The sequence below is a fragment of the Heloderma suspectum genome, chromosome 3 (genome assembly GCF_057233095.1).
Source record: "Heloderma suspectum isolate Gila_16-S chromosome 3, 16-S_ref, whole genome shotgun sequence".
Classification (NCBI taxonomy): Eukaryota; Metazoa; Chordata; class Lepidosauria; order Squamata; family Helodermatidae; genus Heloderma; species Heloderma suspectum.
The window spans coordinates 140,128,962-140,146,431 of record NC_139460.1 but is presented as its reverse complement, the minus strand read 5'-3'; the positions used below and the strand labels follow the sequence as shown (position 1 = coordinate 140,146,431).

The 17,470-nt window shown below is 40.2% G+C and overlaps 1 protein-coding gene across 2 annotated transcripts in view; it reads left to right on the top strand.

Annotated features, from left to right (window-relative positions):
- IPO5 (importin 5) overlaps positions 1 to 17,194 on the top strand; it is a 49,276-nt gene extending 32,082 nt beyond the window's left edge. For both annotated transcript variants that reach the window (XM_084844713.1, XM_084844714.1), the window contains 7 exons: positions 1,965 to 2,076; positions 2,637 to 2,692; positions 6,232 to 6,354; positions 6,969 to 7,188; positions 8,355 to 8,583; positions 14,270 to 14,411; positions 15,290 to 17,194. In XM_084844713.1, coding sequence (XP_084700839.1) covers positions 1,965 to 2,076; positions 2,637 to 2,692; positions 6,232 to 6,354; positions 6,969 to 7,188; positions 8,355 to 8,583; positions 14,270 to 14,411; positions 15,290 to 15,376 — 969 coding nt within the window. In that variant the 3' untranslated portion in view covers positions 15,377 to 17,194. The remainder of the gene's footprint in view (positions 1 to 1,964; positions 2,077 to 2,636; positions 2,693 to 6,231; positions 6,355 to 6,968; positions 7,189 to 8,354; positions 8,584 to 14,269; positions 14,412 to 15,289) is intronic.
- The last annotated feature ends 276 nt before the right edge of the window (positions 17,195 to 17,470 follow it).

The window sequence follows — 17,470 nt, the reverse complement described above, 5'->3', positions numbered from 1 at the left end:
CTCTGTGTGTGCTTCCTCTCACCCTGCCCACTCCATCCATGCAAATGAATGGAGCAATTTCTCCGGGGGGGGGGGGGGGCTGCAGTGCCCAAAAATGTCTGGAAAAGGAGGAAAAGCCCAAAGGGCCCGTGGTGGGAGTTCCCCCCAGACCTCTTTCAGCAGGGGAGCTTTGTCTCCACTTGAATAGAGGGGAAAACTACCCTGCTGAAAAACAGCAAGAGGTGGGGGAAGGCCAATATATTTGTGGAGGAAGCTTTTTTTCCCCTGTGCAAGTGACTGGAGAAATTGCTCTGTTCACTCACATAAGGAACAAATAGCCTTGTGGATGCAGTGGCACTCACAGCTACTGCATTGGAGGTCCCAGCTTCAAACTACATCCATTGTCTTAGAGTGTTTCTATAAAGGCAGGGCAGTGTTGGCATTGGGAAGTAGACTACATATAGTAGCAAGGCATAGGTTATTAACAAAATTTGACTCCTGTAGTGATTGATTTTACCATAGTTTGCTGGTAGGATTCTGTTGAAATATGTTTGATTGTCACACAAACTTGCTAGTTCAGCTACAAAAATGATGGATCAACAAAAGATTGCTTAAGTTATATTGGTCACGGGGGCGGGCGGGGGGGACTTCCAAGCCCTAATTATATGTGATCTTACTGCAGAAGTTTTTCTTAACAAATATGGGCCCATTCAACTTCACATGAAGATTGGTCTTCTAAATTAAACAAATTTAGATATTTACTCAGTTTGCAATTTTTTAATTGGTTAGTTTTGTCTATTGAAAGCCTGCCTTCAGTTGATTGGGAAATATATTTTTAAATAATACAAACACTTAAAATAACCCCAGGCAGTGGATGCTGCCCTTGAAAAGACAATGCCCTCTCACAAGAAGGATACATTTTCTAAGATGGTGTCTGTGACAAAGACCCTGTTTGCACTTTCAAACAACCCATGTTTGACAAACCACGGATTGTTTGTGTGTGCATGGTAGCAAGCAAGTGTGCTGGTTCTCACCCAATACTGCTTTCCTAAGCAACGCAGGAACACCCCATGCCTGGGTTGTTATCATTACATCCGAACCCAGAAACTCTGGGGTTTTTAAGGGTTAAAAAGCCCAGAGTTAACTCATGGTATGTTGTTGAGTTGACTCTGGGTTCTTTGACCCCTAACAACCCAGAATTTCTGGGTTTGGGCATAACGCTAACAATCCAGGAATGGGGCGTTCCTGGGTTGTTTAGGAAAGTGGAAGCTATGTGCAGGTGGGAGGCAGTGGTCTCACTCGCTGCCGTGCAGCCACAACTCACTATGGGTTGAACAACCCATAGTTAGCCATTCCATGCAAACTGGAGCAATATGTGTATATCTAAAAGCAATGAAAGGCAAAGGAATTTGATTAAAGCTCATATGAATGATAATCTAATGGCAATGTTTCTATGTATGCTTGCCTGGGAGCAACTATTGCTGCGTTCAGTACAGTTTGCTCCCAATTAAACATGCATTAGGATTGCAGTATGATGTTTTAAATCAGGAGGTAGCTCTGTTTAACTAGAAAGCTAACAATAGAGAAACTGCTAGGACACAGTAATGGTTAGCAAATTCCTTACAAAATTATTTTAGTAGAAATGTTCAAATTTGAGTTTCAGATGAAAATGTACTTTTCTGCTACTGAAAGCATTGTTCACTGCAACACCAAATAAAGAGAGAATATTGCTTAATTGTTGTCATAAGACTCTGATACTGTGAGATCAAGCTGCTTTCCTTGCAGATCTCAACTACTGAAATGCAGGACATAGGCTGTGTATATTAGTAGTATGACAGTAGTAGTTAGATGGCATAACTTAAGTGCATGTAAGTAACTGCACAGCTTACAGAACTGTTTTTTCTATAGTTATGTTTACGGTGTTATTGAAGCTGTTTGAATATCATCATTGATGTTGAAGTTGATGATGAACTTTATTTTGTTAGTGTATCGAAGTAATGGGAGATGGATGCCTTAACAATGAACATTTTGAAGAACTTGGAGGAATATTGAAAGGAAAACTAGAAGAGCACTTTAAAAATCAAGAATTAAGACAAGGTAAAATTGCTTAATATCACCCAAATATGATTCTCAAGACACCACTTCTAAGTTGTAAATACTAATAATGGGTATTTAGATATTAGGCCATCTAGTCCTAAAGTTTCTGGACAGGACAGGAAACAGTACATTGAAAAACGCAAAATACTAAAATAAATATGAAATAACATGTAGGGTTAATCACAGGTTGTACCATTGTTAAACCCTTTCGCCAAATGCTAGCCCAAAGAAGGTCTTAAATTCTACCAAACTAAATGTTGTGCTAGTCAGGCTGATACCTATCTCTGTAGCTACAGCAATATTATGCAAGAAATGCTAGATGCAGCTTCCTCATCTAAACAGCTTGTCACGTGATAGGTTGGCATTTATTGCTGCATCAAGGCAAATCCTTTTTTCATCCAAGGTTCCCACTTTCATTTTTATAGCAACTCCCCCATCCCCTGAGTTGGTCTACCAAATAATTCCACTCTGCTCCTTTTCTTCAGCTTTCTTCTTGCAGCAAGCCCGAACATTTGTGAAATTAGCTGTGCTAATACATTAATAATGTGCTTTTTAATTAGTGAAAAGGCAAGATGAAGATTATGATGAGCAAGTTGAAGAGTCATTGCAAGATGAAGTAAGTCTTCTGTTATCTCTAATATTCTGTTACTGGTCATGGGGAACCTCAGTGTAGTCACAGTTACTGTGCTTTTTAGGACAAGTATTCTCATTTCCTTCCCAGATTTGCAGGTTTCCTTCTGAAGTTGGTTTTAAAGCTCTAACTAAACCACCCTTTCAGCCACTTCGATCCGTAACCAATCTAGGTAACCTTGCTGAGTACCAGTGTAATGGCTAGGAGGGTTGGGGACTTTGGAAATATAATCTAATTTGAACATAAATCATAAGAATAAAATTGTCCTTTGATCAAACCTGGACTTTGAAGCCCGAAGTGGTTTCTCTTTCATCATTCTCAAGATCTAGTCTTATTTATTTTATTTATTTATTTCATTTCTATACCGCCCAATAGCCGAAGCTCTCTGGGCGGTTCACAAAAATTAAAACCAAACAATACACAATAAAACAATTTAAAATATATAGAACATTAAAACCACAATATCATGTCTTGTCATCATTCTGTCCTAACCTCCAGGGGAAAGTTTGGCACACCACCTGATATTAGGAGAGCAGTTAAGAATTTCAGGTCCAGGACAGGCCCTTTTAGGACAGACACTGCATTAGTTAACCATTGCAGGATAAATACTAACAGAAAACTTTGACAGTATCTTTATCAAGATGGTTAAAACATGAATTATGGAAGCCTATAAGAACTCTGGGGCTTCTTTCTGAGTGTAAATTACCACCCTCTCTAAAACAGTGCAGGGAGAACAGCTTACAGTCCTCTCTAAAAGGGTGCAGCAGCTTCCTGGGGATCGCTGTTAAGGCAGTCACTTCTGGTTATTTCTTGCTCTAGATCTTGTTCTTGATCTAGATCTAGATCTCTAGATCCAGTCCATGTTCAGGAGACATGAACTGGAGCTCATATGGAGAGAAAAGTGTCTGTCTACAATGTCTTCAGGTCTTTCCTTCGTAATGTTTGTCTTTTAGTCATGTTCCATTCATTCCCTTCCAAAAGCACTTCTTGGGTCTGTGTTTCCCGTAGCCCAGGGGGTTGTCGTGGAAGGGTACAGTAATGGCACTCCTTTGAGGTGAGGTGGCAGCTCATGCTGTTGTGCCTCAATCGGTGGTTCTACAGATACCTAAAGAGGAAGGGGGTTTCTTAACTTTGTGCATCGGGAGGGAGGTTAATAGGAAGATGGAAGGAAAGTTGCAGTTTTTGTTGCTTTGGAAGAATTAATCTTGGGAGTGCTACATACCTAGAGGCAAAAACTCAATTTTTATTTGTGTATTTAAGGTATTTATCCCACTTTTCAGTTTGTAAAAAAATTCTTAAAGTAGGTAACCACAAAATAAACAATTCTAACAAAATTTGAACATAATTTTAAAAAGAATAAAACAGCTTAAAATTCTTATACAGTGCCTCCTGTATAACCCATCTTGTGGAATGGTATCTGAGAGAAACAACTCCTAAGTGAGCACCCAGTTGGCTTTTTTCTTAGTGATCTTTTCCTTCATTTCAGATGTAAAGCAGCTGGTAGGGACAAGGAAAGTCTTAAAGGCTTATCTATTTTCATTGCATCTGATGGATAATGTCCATTCAGGAAGAACTAGGATTCAAGTCCCAGATCATAATAAGTCAGGATAAATATAGTCAGCCTTACTTGACACTGGTCAGTGAATGACTGAGGTGTGGAGGTTTCAACGGATAGGTATTAAGCTAGTTTTTAATGAAGGATACTGTTAAGACCCTTACATAATTGGCATTTTCAGGACTTCATTGTCATACCTGCTGTGATCCAGTTGGTTTCAAATACCTTTAAAGTTGCAGGAGAAGTTTGTGGCACAGAATTCTTTGAACAAAGCCTCCCTCAGCATATTTAAGATAGACTCAGTTTTATGGGTCTGTTTTGTGCAGATCCATGAGTGAGTTGCATACTTGATACCCTGTAGTCATTCATAGCATTGTGGCCTGATTACCTATTGGGTGCACAATCTGCAGTATAGATGGATGCAGTCATTCATAGAGCCTCAAAATCTTTTTGTTATCTGTTGGAAGCAATACTGATTTTTTCTCTCACGTTTGGAATCTACAAACTGTAATGCTCAGAGGTGCTGAACCTGTATTTTCTCAGGGGCAGCTTAACTGGTCTCATTAACAATGAAGATTGGTACCAAAGCAGTCATTTGTAAAGTATTGATTAGTATTATTGTATCAGCAGTGACTGAATTTCAGCTCTGGTCAGTTATGCATAATAGTTGGTTAAAGCCTTCAGACATAATAGATTTGCTCTCTCCCTCCTCCTCCTCCTCTCAGCCACACTGGGACTGAAAGAGCCAGTAGGAGAGATGAGGAAATGGTAGTTTTTTTCAAAGTAACTTAACAAGGTGGTGGATACAGATTATCATTTTACTATACACTTAATCTCCACTGAATGTATAGTAAAATCCTCCTTACTATTTGGTAGGATGATACAGGCAGGTGAAGCTTACTCTGGGGTGGTCTAAACATTTGTAAGAACTCCGAGAATCCTTGGAAGTAGATACTAGAAATCAAACAGCCCAATCTGAATTTCGGTAAGGGAAAAGGCATGCAGCTAGTTGGAGGGAGAAGCAGTGTGAGCTATGTGGGAGGGCTGCAGCAGAGATGTTGCTTTCCGTGAGAAGCAGGGTCTGCTGAGGATGGGAAAGGAAAAAATAGCACTGAATGGCCATGTTCATACATAAAAAGCCAAAATTGCTGGCTTATCCTGGTTTACTGTGAACGAGCAATGTGATAGTGCGCACAAGCCTGCTCACTTCTCTCTTCATGTGACTGGGTAAAACCAGAAATTGAAATTTTACGTGACATACAGGCTCCTGGTTTGTTGCTCCCAAGCAAGCCAGGAATAGATCAGGGTTTGTTGTTGGCTTATACATTCTGGTTTGTTTGAGAGTAACAAACCAGGAGCCTGGGTTCAGATGTCATGCAAAGCTTTCTATTTCTGGTTTGTTTTACCCACTTGCATGAAGGAAGGAGCGAAACGGGAGCGAACGGTCTGCGTGCATCAGCACACTGCTCCATAGTAAACCCAGAATAAGACAGCGATTCTGACTTATCATTATGTGTGAATATAAAATATTCATATAAGCAGTAATATAAAAATACTGGTAAGCAGCCTTTAAGCCTAGAACATTTTATCTCTCCTCCCTGCCCCCTCTGCCTATCCCCACATACTATCAGTGTAGTGTGGTGGTTAGAGTATTGGATTGGGACTTTGGGAGACCTGGGTTCTAGTCCCCAGTCGGCCATGAAGCTCACGGGGTGACTTTGGCCCAGTCACTGACTCTCAGCCTAACCTACCTCATCAAAGCAGCAAGGAGGAGGACCATGTAAGCCACTTTGGCTTCCTTGCAAGAGGAAAAAAGGTGGAATATAAATGTAATAAAAAATAAACAATAAATAAACGTTGAACGGTAAGATTCATTGCTAGGAAAATACATAAATTAATTTTAGTCTATTACCTTTAAGATAGTAAAAATTATTTGTACTGATCACATTGCGCTCTTTTTCTTTATCAGCATGACAGTGATGTATACATCCTGACTAAAGTGTCAGATATTTTGCACTCAATATTCAGCAGCTACAAGGCAAAAGTGTTACCGTGGTTTGAACAGCTGCTACCGCAAATTGTCAACTTAATTGTAAGTATCCTGGCCTTCCTCAGACTGACTTGGAATGCCGTAAAGGATCCCCATATTAATATTGTCAGTGCAAGGAGGATGAGGAGGGAAAGGCTTCATGTACAATGGTTCAGGGGTAGAAAATCCATATGAAATTACTCCAGTAGCTGATTGACCAATGTTATGCAACTTTTCCCTTCACACTTAGTGCTAATAGGCTTTAGAGGAATATGTTTTTGAACAGAGACCTATGAACTGCAGGAGGATAACAAGTACAAAGGGTAGTGTGAAGCAAAGACAACAGGTTTTTTTGTTTTGTAAAAATGCTTTGGCATGTTGATTATGACATGTACATTCAGATCTTTTGGAGAAGAAATTGTCACATTTTTTCATAAACAACAACGAGTGATGGACCCTGTAACCTGGGCTTCAGAATACATAAATACTAAAATAAAAAGTTGTTAAGCTGCACATGACGATCTAGGATTCTAACCAATGTTAGGAGGCAGGAAATGGCACTTCAGACAGCATGCAGCTTACTCTAGATGTAATGAGACAGGATGGCAGGGGACAAACTTCAAAAAAATGGAGGAGAAGCTGGATATGTGTTTAACTGCTGAAAATTTTCTTTACAGTGTCCTCATAGGCCATGGCCAGACAGGCAGTGGGGTTTATGCATTTTTGATGATGTTATAGAGCACTGCAGCCCATCCTCATTCAAATATGCAGAATACTTCTTGAGACCAATGCTACAGTCAATATGTGATAATAGCCCAGAGGTTAGGCAAGCTGCTGCATATGGTATTGGAGTTATGGCACAATTTGGTGGGGACAACTATCGGCCTTTCTGCACAGGTACGTGTACTCAGTGGTCCTCTAAATGTAATTCAGATATAGCTGAATTTGACTAAGGGGCTTTTCAAAGGTACTAGTCTTGCCTGCTATTAGCACGAAGAGCAAGTAGTTATTTCTAGTAAAGAGCTTGCTTGAGGAATCTCCACATCCAAGTTTTATAATGACTGCTACTGAATGTGGAAAAAACGGTATTCATAAGGTATGGTGTCCCCGTTCCCCACAGCTTTAGACTAGTGGTTTTCAAACTGTGTTGTGGCGAGTGCTTTTCATGAATTGAGTGCACATGCTGAAACATGCCCCTGCAGTGTGCAGAGACTCTATGATATGACAGTCAAGTCTATGTGGAAAGGGGCTCCCTGAAGATAGAAAGATTGAAAATCACTGTAGTATATCATCATGAATAGATTTGTCCTAGAAGCAGCCTGGTGTTTAATCTACAACTTTGGTACAGTGAAGAAGTGCTAACCAAGCTTGACCTCAAAACTGGGTTATGGCTGTATTTTAGAGAACCTGTCTTACATGCTGCTTGTCTAACAGATATGTCCTCTACATATGTAATCTTATAAGTCAGTGTTTTTGCTATATAAGTACATATCATTATGCACCCAAAGATGCATTGAAAATTAAGTGTGTTCATCATTAATATCTGGAAAATAAATGACTGATTATTCAGCTTTTTATACTCCAGGTTCACATTGCCCAGGTTTTAATACTCTTTTTTAGTTTATGCATCCTATTATATAATAATAGCAAACTCATTCTCTGAGTATGGATCCTTATGAGCCAAAATGGCAGCATCCATGCACAAGAGGGAGGTATCAGGCTTGGGACCAAGGTTTAATGAAATACAAAAACTCTTTAGGGGAAAAAAAACCCCTAAGGGTGGGGTGGGGCAGGGGGCTCAAAAACAAACTAATGTGGACTGAGCAAACTCAGTGGGTACAGAATGCTGACTTGACTGTTAGGGTGGTGGGGAGTCAGAAAAGCAGGACAGGGGTGGAATGAAGTATCCTGGAAGAGAACATGGGCTAGCTGGAACAGGTGTATTCCACACTCCATTTTGTTGCAAGTCCCATTTGTCTTGCAGCATGCTTTAAAATGTACTTTCTTGAACAGAAGCATTCAAGTATTGCAACTCAAGGTATTTTTTTCTAATGCACTGTCAGAGGCGCTTCCATTGTTGGTGAGAGTTATTCAGTCAACAGATGCCAAAACCAAAGAAAATATCAATGCAACAGAAAACTGCATTTCAGCAGTTGGAAAGATCATGAAGTTCAAGCCTGACTGTATAAATGTTGAAGAAGTGCTGCCTCACTGGTTATCATGGCTTCCACTGCATGAAGACAAAGAAGAAGCTATTCATGCTTTCAATTACTTGTGTGACCTAATAGAGAGGTAAGAAGACAATACAGCCTCAGACATAAATTAATTTTTAGACTTGTTGCCTGCTAATTCTCATCATGTGTGCATGGTACAACATTTAGCCTAATTTTAATTTTCATGCTTTACATTTTTAGATTTTCTTTAGTGTTCTGACAACATAAAGCAATCACCTTTGATAGTGATTTCTGTATATATTAATCTATATGTCATCCCAAATGGTACAGATGGGTTTTTTTTCCTAATCTTTGTTCTGTGTATTTTCCTACAGCGAAGGAAATCTATTTCTGCTCCCACCTCTTTTCTCACTGACCTGGTTCACATGACACATGGGGCACACCATTAGCTGTTTAACCCACAATGAGTTGTGGTGGATGCTGGGCGGATTCAGCCACCATTATGAATATGCAACCCCCTTGGGGTTGTGGCGTGTTGTCCGAACCTGACCACCATGGATTATTCGAGGGTTAAACCCTCAAATAATCCATGGTGGCTGGGTTCAGATGACACGCCACAACCATATGAGGGGTTGCATATTCATCATGATGGCACCACGGCTCCTTGTGGCTTAAACAACTCACAGTGAGTTCAGCGTGTCATGCCCATTGAGTGATGTGTTGGAGAATAATGCTTTAAAAAAGAAATGGGTTCAGTAGGCTTGACATTAAAGTGAATGAAATAATGCATATCTGTCCAAGTTGTTGTTCAGTCGTTAAGTCGTGTCCGACTCTTTGTGACCCCATGGACCATAGCACGCCAGGCCTTCCTGTCCTCCACTCTCTCCTGGAGTGTGCTCAAGTTCATATTCATTGCAATCAAAGGCTTTAGCAGAAATAATGAAGCAGAAATAGATGTTTTTCTGGAATTCTCTTGCTTTCTCCATGATCCTGCAAATGTTGGCGATTTGATCTCTAGTTCCTCTACCTCTTCGAAACCCAGCTTGTACTTCTGGTAGTTCTCGATTCACATACTGCTGAAGCCTAGCTTGCAGGATTTTGAGCATAATCTTGCTGGCATGTGAAATGAGCACAATTGTACGGTAGTTTGAACACTCTTTGGCATTGCCCTTCTTTGGAATTGGAATGTAAACTGACCTTTTCCAGTCTTGTGGCCATTGTTGAGTGTTCCAAATTTGTTGGCATATTGAGTGCAGCACTTTAACAGCATCATCTTTTAGGATTTTAAATAGCTCAGCTGGAATACTGTCATCTCCACTAGCTTTGTTGTTAGTAATGCTTCCTAAGGCCCACTTGACTTCACTCTCTAGGATGTCCGGCTCAAGTTCAGTGACCACACTATCGTGGCTATCAGGGACATTCAGATCTTTCCTGTATAGTTCTTCTGTGTATTCTTTCCACCTCTTCTTAATCTCATCTGCTTCTGTTAGGTCCCTGCCTTCTTGGTCCTTTATCATGCCCATCTTTGCACAAAACGTTCCCTTGATATCTCCAATTTTCTTGAAGAGATCTCTAGTCTTTCCCATTCTATTGTTTTCCTCGATTTCTTTGCATTGTTCATTTAAGAAGCCCTTCTTGTCTCTCCTTGCTATTCCCTGGAACTCTGCATTCAGTTGGATATATCTTCCCCTTTCTCCCTTCCTTTTCACTTCCCTTCTTTCCTCAGCGACTTGTAAAGCCTCATCAGACAGCCACTTTGAAAATCTGAGACCCAGTTCACACAAACAACTCATGGTTAACAAACCATGGGTTGTTTATGAGCGCGAGCATGCCGATTCCTGCCTGCTTCCGTTTTCCAAACAAACCCAGGAATGCCCTGTTCAGTTAAAATTCCAGGTTGTTTAACCCTAAACAACGTCATGACAACAATTGGGGATTAGGGTCTTCCTGGGTTGTTTTGCTGTCAGGAGCGAAAGCAGAAGTGATGACCATGCAGGACGCAGTGTGCTTGGTTGCCGCCGCACAGCCACACCCATTATTTGCAAACCAGGTGATAGAGCCAAACTGGATGAGAGAACAGATCAATGGTTGGATCTCTCCCCCCAGCCCCGCTCTCTCTTTGTTAACCAGCAGACATTGTGTACCCATTGTTTCCTTAGTGGGGCAAATAGCTGTGGGGGGGCGGGGGATTTTCATCAGGAAAATATAGAGATGGGAAATCCAGTCACAGGTTTCGGCTCTCTTGTCTAGTTTGACTGATAATACAATGCTGATTTATGTTAATGCGTGTGTGTGTGTATTTAATGTTTAGAAACTTAAAGCATAAGGAAAGTACAAGGATGATAAAAGGGACTTCACATAACTGCACACAGACATTACTGTTCCAAAAAAAATTACTAAAGTAATCAAAAGTTTAACTGTTCTTCTGTAATCATGCTACACAGGCAGGTTCTCTCTCTCTCTCCCAAGCAGGACTACTGATTACATCTCAATGATCCATACTTACCCTCCAAGTAGTTGTTATGTTTAGGAAATGCAGCTCTGTTCTAAATTGTACTTTATATATTTTAGAAAAGGAACAGTACAGGTAGCTCTAAGCTTTTAAGTTCTTATTGCTAGAACTTTTAATTTGCAACTACTTTTGTATGTGACTTGAGAGAGATAGGATCCCAGTTCACAGTCTCTGTGGAACTCCCTCCCTAGGGAACTCCGTCATGCCCCCTCTTTAATGAGCTTCCGTCGTGCATTCAAAACGTGGTTGTTCAGGCAGGCATTTGGGGTGGGTTAGGGTATTTTAGAAAATGTTTTTATTGTAGAATTTTATTGTTTTAAACTGTTTTATTGTATGTTGTACATTGCCCAGAGTGGCTGGGTGACCAGCCAGATGGGCGATTAATAAATTTAATAATAATATAATAATAATAATAAATGACCTAACGTATTTGGCATGAAGCCTTTGATTGTGTGGATCACAACAAACTGTGGCAAATTCTTAAAGTGATGGGAGTACCAGACCACCTTACCTGTCTCCTGAGAAACCTGTACGAAGGTCAAGAAGCAACAGTAAGAACTGGACATGGAACAACCGAGTGGTTCAAAATTGGGAAAGGAGTATGACAAGGCTGCATATTGTCGCCCTGCTTATTTAGTTTATATGCAGAGTACATCATGAGAAACGCCGGGTTGGATGAATCACAGGTCGGAATTAAGATTACCAGGACAATTATCAACAACCTCAGATATGCAGACGATACTACCCTAATGGCAGAAAGCAAAGAGGTTCTAAAGAGCCTTTTGTTGAGGGTGAAAGTGGAGAGTGCAAAAGCTGGTTTGAAACTCAACATGAAAAAAATTGAGATCATGGCATCTGGCCCCATCACTTCCTGGCATCTAAAAGGGGAAGAAATGGAAGCAGTGACAGATGTTATTTTCTTGGGCTCCAGGATCACTGCAGACGGTGACTGTAGCCATGAAATTAAAAGACGCTTGCTCCTTGGGAGGAAAGCTATTGCAAACCTAGACAGCATAGTAAGAAGCAGAGATATCACCTTGCCGACAAAGATTCGTATAATCAAAGCTATGGTTTTCCCAGTAGCAGCGTATGGCTGTGAGAGCTGGACTGTAAGGAAGGCTGAGCGCTGAAGAATTGATGCTTTCGAACTGTGGTGCTGCAGAAGACTCTTACGAGTCCCCTGGACTGCAAGGAGGTCAAATCGGTCCATCCGAAAAGAAATCAACCCTGACTGCTCATTGGAAGGACAGATACTGAAGCTGAAGCTCAAATATTTTGGCCATCTAATGCGAAGAGAAAACTCCCTGGAAAAGACCCTGATGCTGGGAAAGATCAAAGGCAAAAGGAGAAGGGGATGGCAGAGGATGAGATGGCTGGATAGCATCACTGATGCAATGAATATGGACTTGAGCACACTCCGGGAGAGAGCGCAGGACAGGAAGGCCTGGTGTGCTATGGTCCATGGGGTCACGAAGAGTCAGACATGACTTAATGACTGAACAACAACAAAATTTGGCATAAGATCTTTCTGAATATCCAACCAAGAGAACAAAGCTGTCTCATATATTTCTTGTGCATTTAATGCATTGTTTTGACAATCCTAATTGGGTAGATGAAGTTTAGATTAAACTTCTGTCTACTTTTTCTGTGCCAGTCCCCATTATTTCATCACTCTAATCCAGGGATGGGGACCCTCATACACACAGAGGTTCCCCATCCAGCCCACAGTACCTGCTTGGATTCTCTGCTGATACCTCTGATCGGAGATAATAATAGGGATGCAGGTGGTGGGGCACTCATACGGTGTTGGGAGGAGCTGCTCCTTCCAGCAGAGTCTAAATCTATTCATTCACTGGCCAAAGCCAGGGACTTGCCCACACTGCACCTTCCCCCTTTGTGGAAGATGCACCATGGGCAAAGGATCCCCCATTCGAGGTGGTGTCTCATGCTCTCCAGCTGCCACGTCACTTGGGGCAGCTTCACCCACGCTGCACTTTTCCCCCATTGGAGAGGACGCAGCATAGACAAGGCGGCCCCGACTGAGGCACTGCTCTTCCAGGCACCACCTCAGTTGGGGCCATTTTGCACAAACTTTCCCAACTGGGGAAAGCCCGTGTGCAGCAAAGCTTATCCGTAGCCAAAGCGCTGTCTGGAGCTCCAACCAGCTTTGGCTGGGGACTGGACAACCACAAAGAGCCAGATTTTGGGGGGGGTCGTGAAAACTGTTCCCCACCCCTGCTCTAATCCAACTAATGAACAGTACCTAGGGCAGGGCTATGAAGATATAGCTTGTTCAAGTCTATAAACTGTCAATAACTGTGTATTTTAGCACTTTTTAATTATTGCTTTTGTTCCTTTATTTAAGTAAAGGTCTGCAGTGGCTTTTTCATAAATTAAACTGACATTCATGAAGGAAGAGAGGTACAACTAGAGTCCTCAATAGGATGATTCAAGTAGTAATGTATTGCTTCCTTCATGAATTGATCAGTTTTAAGCGCGTTCTGTGTAGTGTGCTCCAAATCTGAGCAGCGACAGCACATAGAGGCACTTGGCTGTTGTCAAGCTTTAGAGCCTCCTTCATGCAGTTTTCTAACATCTTGAATATGTTTTCAAAACGTATTCCTTTTTTGCACTAGCATTTGTGACATATGATAATTAAGATTTTTCTAGTTGTAGATTTTAATTTCTTCTATATTTTGGACAGGCTAAAATCAAAAGTCACAAATTTTAATAAAACATAATGCATTAAAAATTAACCTTCATGTTGAATGAATAGGGCAACAGCACTTAAGCTATATCTGTTCTTCTAGGACTTCGTTCCCATTGCACGTACATTCTACATTATGTAATGAGAGGTTCTGTAGCCATGGCAAAGTCTCATCTTAGATGGTTGCACATGGACCAGACACGGCCTTTTTTTGACAAAGAAACCATTTCCCCCTCCCGCCCTAAAAACAACCAAGGTGCTGCTTCAGAAAAAGTGGGCCCACCTCATCAACCAATTGGTTTTTTTAAATGGCTTGTTTCCATCTTAATGGTAACTTTTGGTGATAAGTACTTATTAATTGTAAACTTAGTATGCAAAGTTATATGCAATCCTCTCCCATCCCAGTTGACTAAGGTAAGTCATATCCCATTTTATAATGGGCTTGCATAAGAATACCCAGTGAGTTCATGGCATCCTGCAATTTGAACCCAAGATTCTCATTAAAACAGACGTGTTCTGTATCTTGCATTTGTTTTTAATGTTAATCAGACTAATATTCTTTTTTTCCCCTTACCTTCCCAATAGTAATAATCCCATTGTCCTGGGCCCCAACAATTCTAATCTGCCCAAAATATTCAGTATAATTGCGGATGGTGAAATTAATGAAGCGATCAAGCATGAAGATCCATGTACCAAACGACTGGCTAATGTAGTTCGGCAAGTGCAGGTAAATTCAAATTAATATTTTGGTGTGTGAGCTTTCTTTGCCACTTAACAGAATTGCAACATCATTTTCCCACCAAAGTAACAATGTCACTGAATGGGGAGCATCGTTATGGGCAATTTTCAGATTACATTCAGGATAATAGGAATAGTCCAATTGACCTGGCATATAACTACGTTTTAGTAGTACTAAATAGTAAAGAAAGAAAGGCATCTTGATAGGGGTGCAGAGCATCTAGCATTTGAATTATCTAGCCTACCTGAGAGAGGAAAGGCAAGAATGAGATCCCCAATCTTGAAATTCAACAAAAGCCAGAGAAAATGAAGGTTCCCTAAAATAGAGCATCAGGGTATTTTTTGGATTTTCATCTTTTTAATCATGGGTACCTTATTTCTGCTCACTGTCATATCTAATAATCGTCATATACTTTCTCTAGAAAGTAGTGAATCTCTAAAAGAATGTTAATAGTGCTGGTATCTTCGATCAGGGTGGGCAGCCTGTGGCCCTCCAGATGTTTTGGCCTACAGCTCCCATAATTTCTAGCCAGTATAGCCAATGGTAAGGAATCGTGAGAGTTGCAAGCCAAAATATCTGGAGGGCCATAAGTTGCCCACCTCTGTGATGAAGGATTTTTACCTTTGTGTTCGATCGATCACTCACTCACTCATTTTGTTTGTTTGTTTGATTATTTGATTATTTATTTATTTATTTATTTATTTAAATGCTGTTTTTTGTCTTCACACCTGATAAAACTTTTTAAAAAGTTGGGTACCTTTAAGAGATGGAAGGGTTTTATATAAAAAGGTGTATTATAATGTTTCCATGGGCTATGTATTAATATGAATGTTTAACTTACCCACAACTTCTCCTTTATTCTCTAGACTTCTGGAGGTTTGTGGACAGAATGCATATCTCAGCTCAATGCAGACCAGCAGGCAGCCATACAGGAGCTCCTGAATTCTGCGTAAAGGGCCTTAGTGATCCACAAGAAAACTCCAAATAAACATTTACCCTTCGGTTTAGGTTTCTTTGTTTTGTTTTTGAGAGAGAAAACTAGTGCATGTAGGCCATTCTGCAACCTACAGGCAGTGGCAGCAGGAAGAAACGGTTTCAAATGGTGTTGCAATGAATTTCTACCCATCAGCACTGAAGGAGCTCCATGTAAACCCTGCAGTAGCACTGAAGAGTATTTTTCTAATGGTATGAACCAACCACATGATGGTGAAAGGGAAACAAGTTGAATTTTCATTAAGCATAAACTAATTAAGACAGCTTTAAGACCAGGTATTCAGTAGACACCCATTATAACAGATTACAGGCATTTTTACCCTCTAGTGTTAACATGTATTGGAGTGTGAGTATTTTCGTAGGGTAGAGAACACCCTTCTGCCCACCAAACCAGTAGAGTAAGAGACTATAAACTGATGGCAACATTGAGCATGAAGACTTCATCAATATCGCATTCAGTTTTCTGAAACAGGCTTATGTAGTGACTCAATGAAGAAAGCCATTGAGCTCCCAGCCCTTGAATGTGAAGTGTCTTTGGCATGTCTGACAGTATCTCATCCACTCCTCAATAAATGACAGTGAAATACAGTCAAAGCTTGTGTAAAAGTCCAGTGCTGTGTGGTCTCTTGTTTACTTTCAGTGATTGTATTTCCAAGTACTATATTTCAAACTCAAAATGCCTGGCCTGTAACCATTCATGTTTTTAGTCTTCCTATTGCTTGGTGGAGAGATTTGAGGAGCCCCTTCTTACAGCAGGTTTGTGTTTTCTGGATGTCTTTTTTCGTTTTGACCTATTTTTCTGTCTTCTGAAAGATGTAAAATTCAACTACAGAATAATTCTAATTATTGAGTAGGATTTTCCAGTATTTGAAAATTGGCACACATGCAATACTTCATTTCTAATGGAATTTGTAACTTATTTTGGTAGGATATGTGATTTAAGCACAATCTTGACTAGTGCTTCAGTATAGGCTTTTCTAATATGAGATCTTCAGTGTGAGCATTTCATTTTGTACTACAGTATCCCAAGGAACATGAAGGCTATTTGGTAGGATTGCACTATAAATTAAAATTAAAGTTTCACAAACTGAATGCAGCATATATTTTTTAAAGAAAAGCATGTAAATACATTCCATTGAATTTTAAAAGGTTGGCAGCATTGGATGGACTGAATCAAGAAAATGTGTCTAGACTATAAAAGCTCACCCTACAATACATTAAGTTTCCACTGTACTCTTTCCTTTTGGTATAGAAGTAGTGTAGTAAAGAATATTAAGGCCTATATACTGGACTGTTCTAGTTCATCACTGAGACATCAGTCACTCCCTGGCCCCTTTTTTGCATTGTTTATCACCTAGTCTGGGGAACTCAAAAGCTTGCACACTTTTTTGTGACTTTGAATTGGCCTAATAAAGGTATTACCCTAATATGAATTTTGGAATGGTTAATTGAAGTTAATATGTAACCATATCTCAGGTGTTGCTTTAGTGCATTGAGCATTTTATGGAAGATTTATCTCATTGCAGTATCATTGAGAAAGGAAAAAATGCTAAGTTTTGACCATAGAAATTGGTTTTTCCCCCTAGATCTGTTTGGGCTGTATTTTTCTGTACTTGTTCATTTTTTTAATTTTGATCTTAACAAAGTATTCTCTAATACAAATACCCATGTTCACAATGCCAAACATACCATATACTGTTTGTCTTGAAACTTTTTATGTTTCAGAAGATGCTATTCTGATCAATAAAACCATGTGTCCGCTTAAGTGTTTTAACAGCAAAGTTCATATGAGAATTCCATCTGTGTGATCATCAGCAATGTCTGAAAAACCTACAGACATGAAACACCTTGTAAAGTATTACTAGCCTTATTGAAACATTCTGGCTTTCTTCCATATTCTTTCCCTGTTTTTGCCTGAAGAACTCCCAAACTTTGCTTTTGATAACATTTCAGTTGTATCTTTTCCCACCACTAGATGGAGGCAATAGTTTAGAGAGGAACACATTAATTGGAGAAGGCAAATACACAGTACTGTGATCATGCAGTATGGAAAA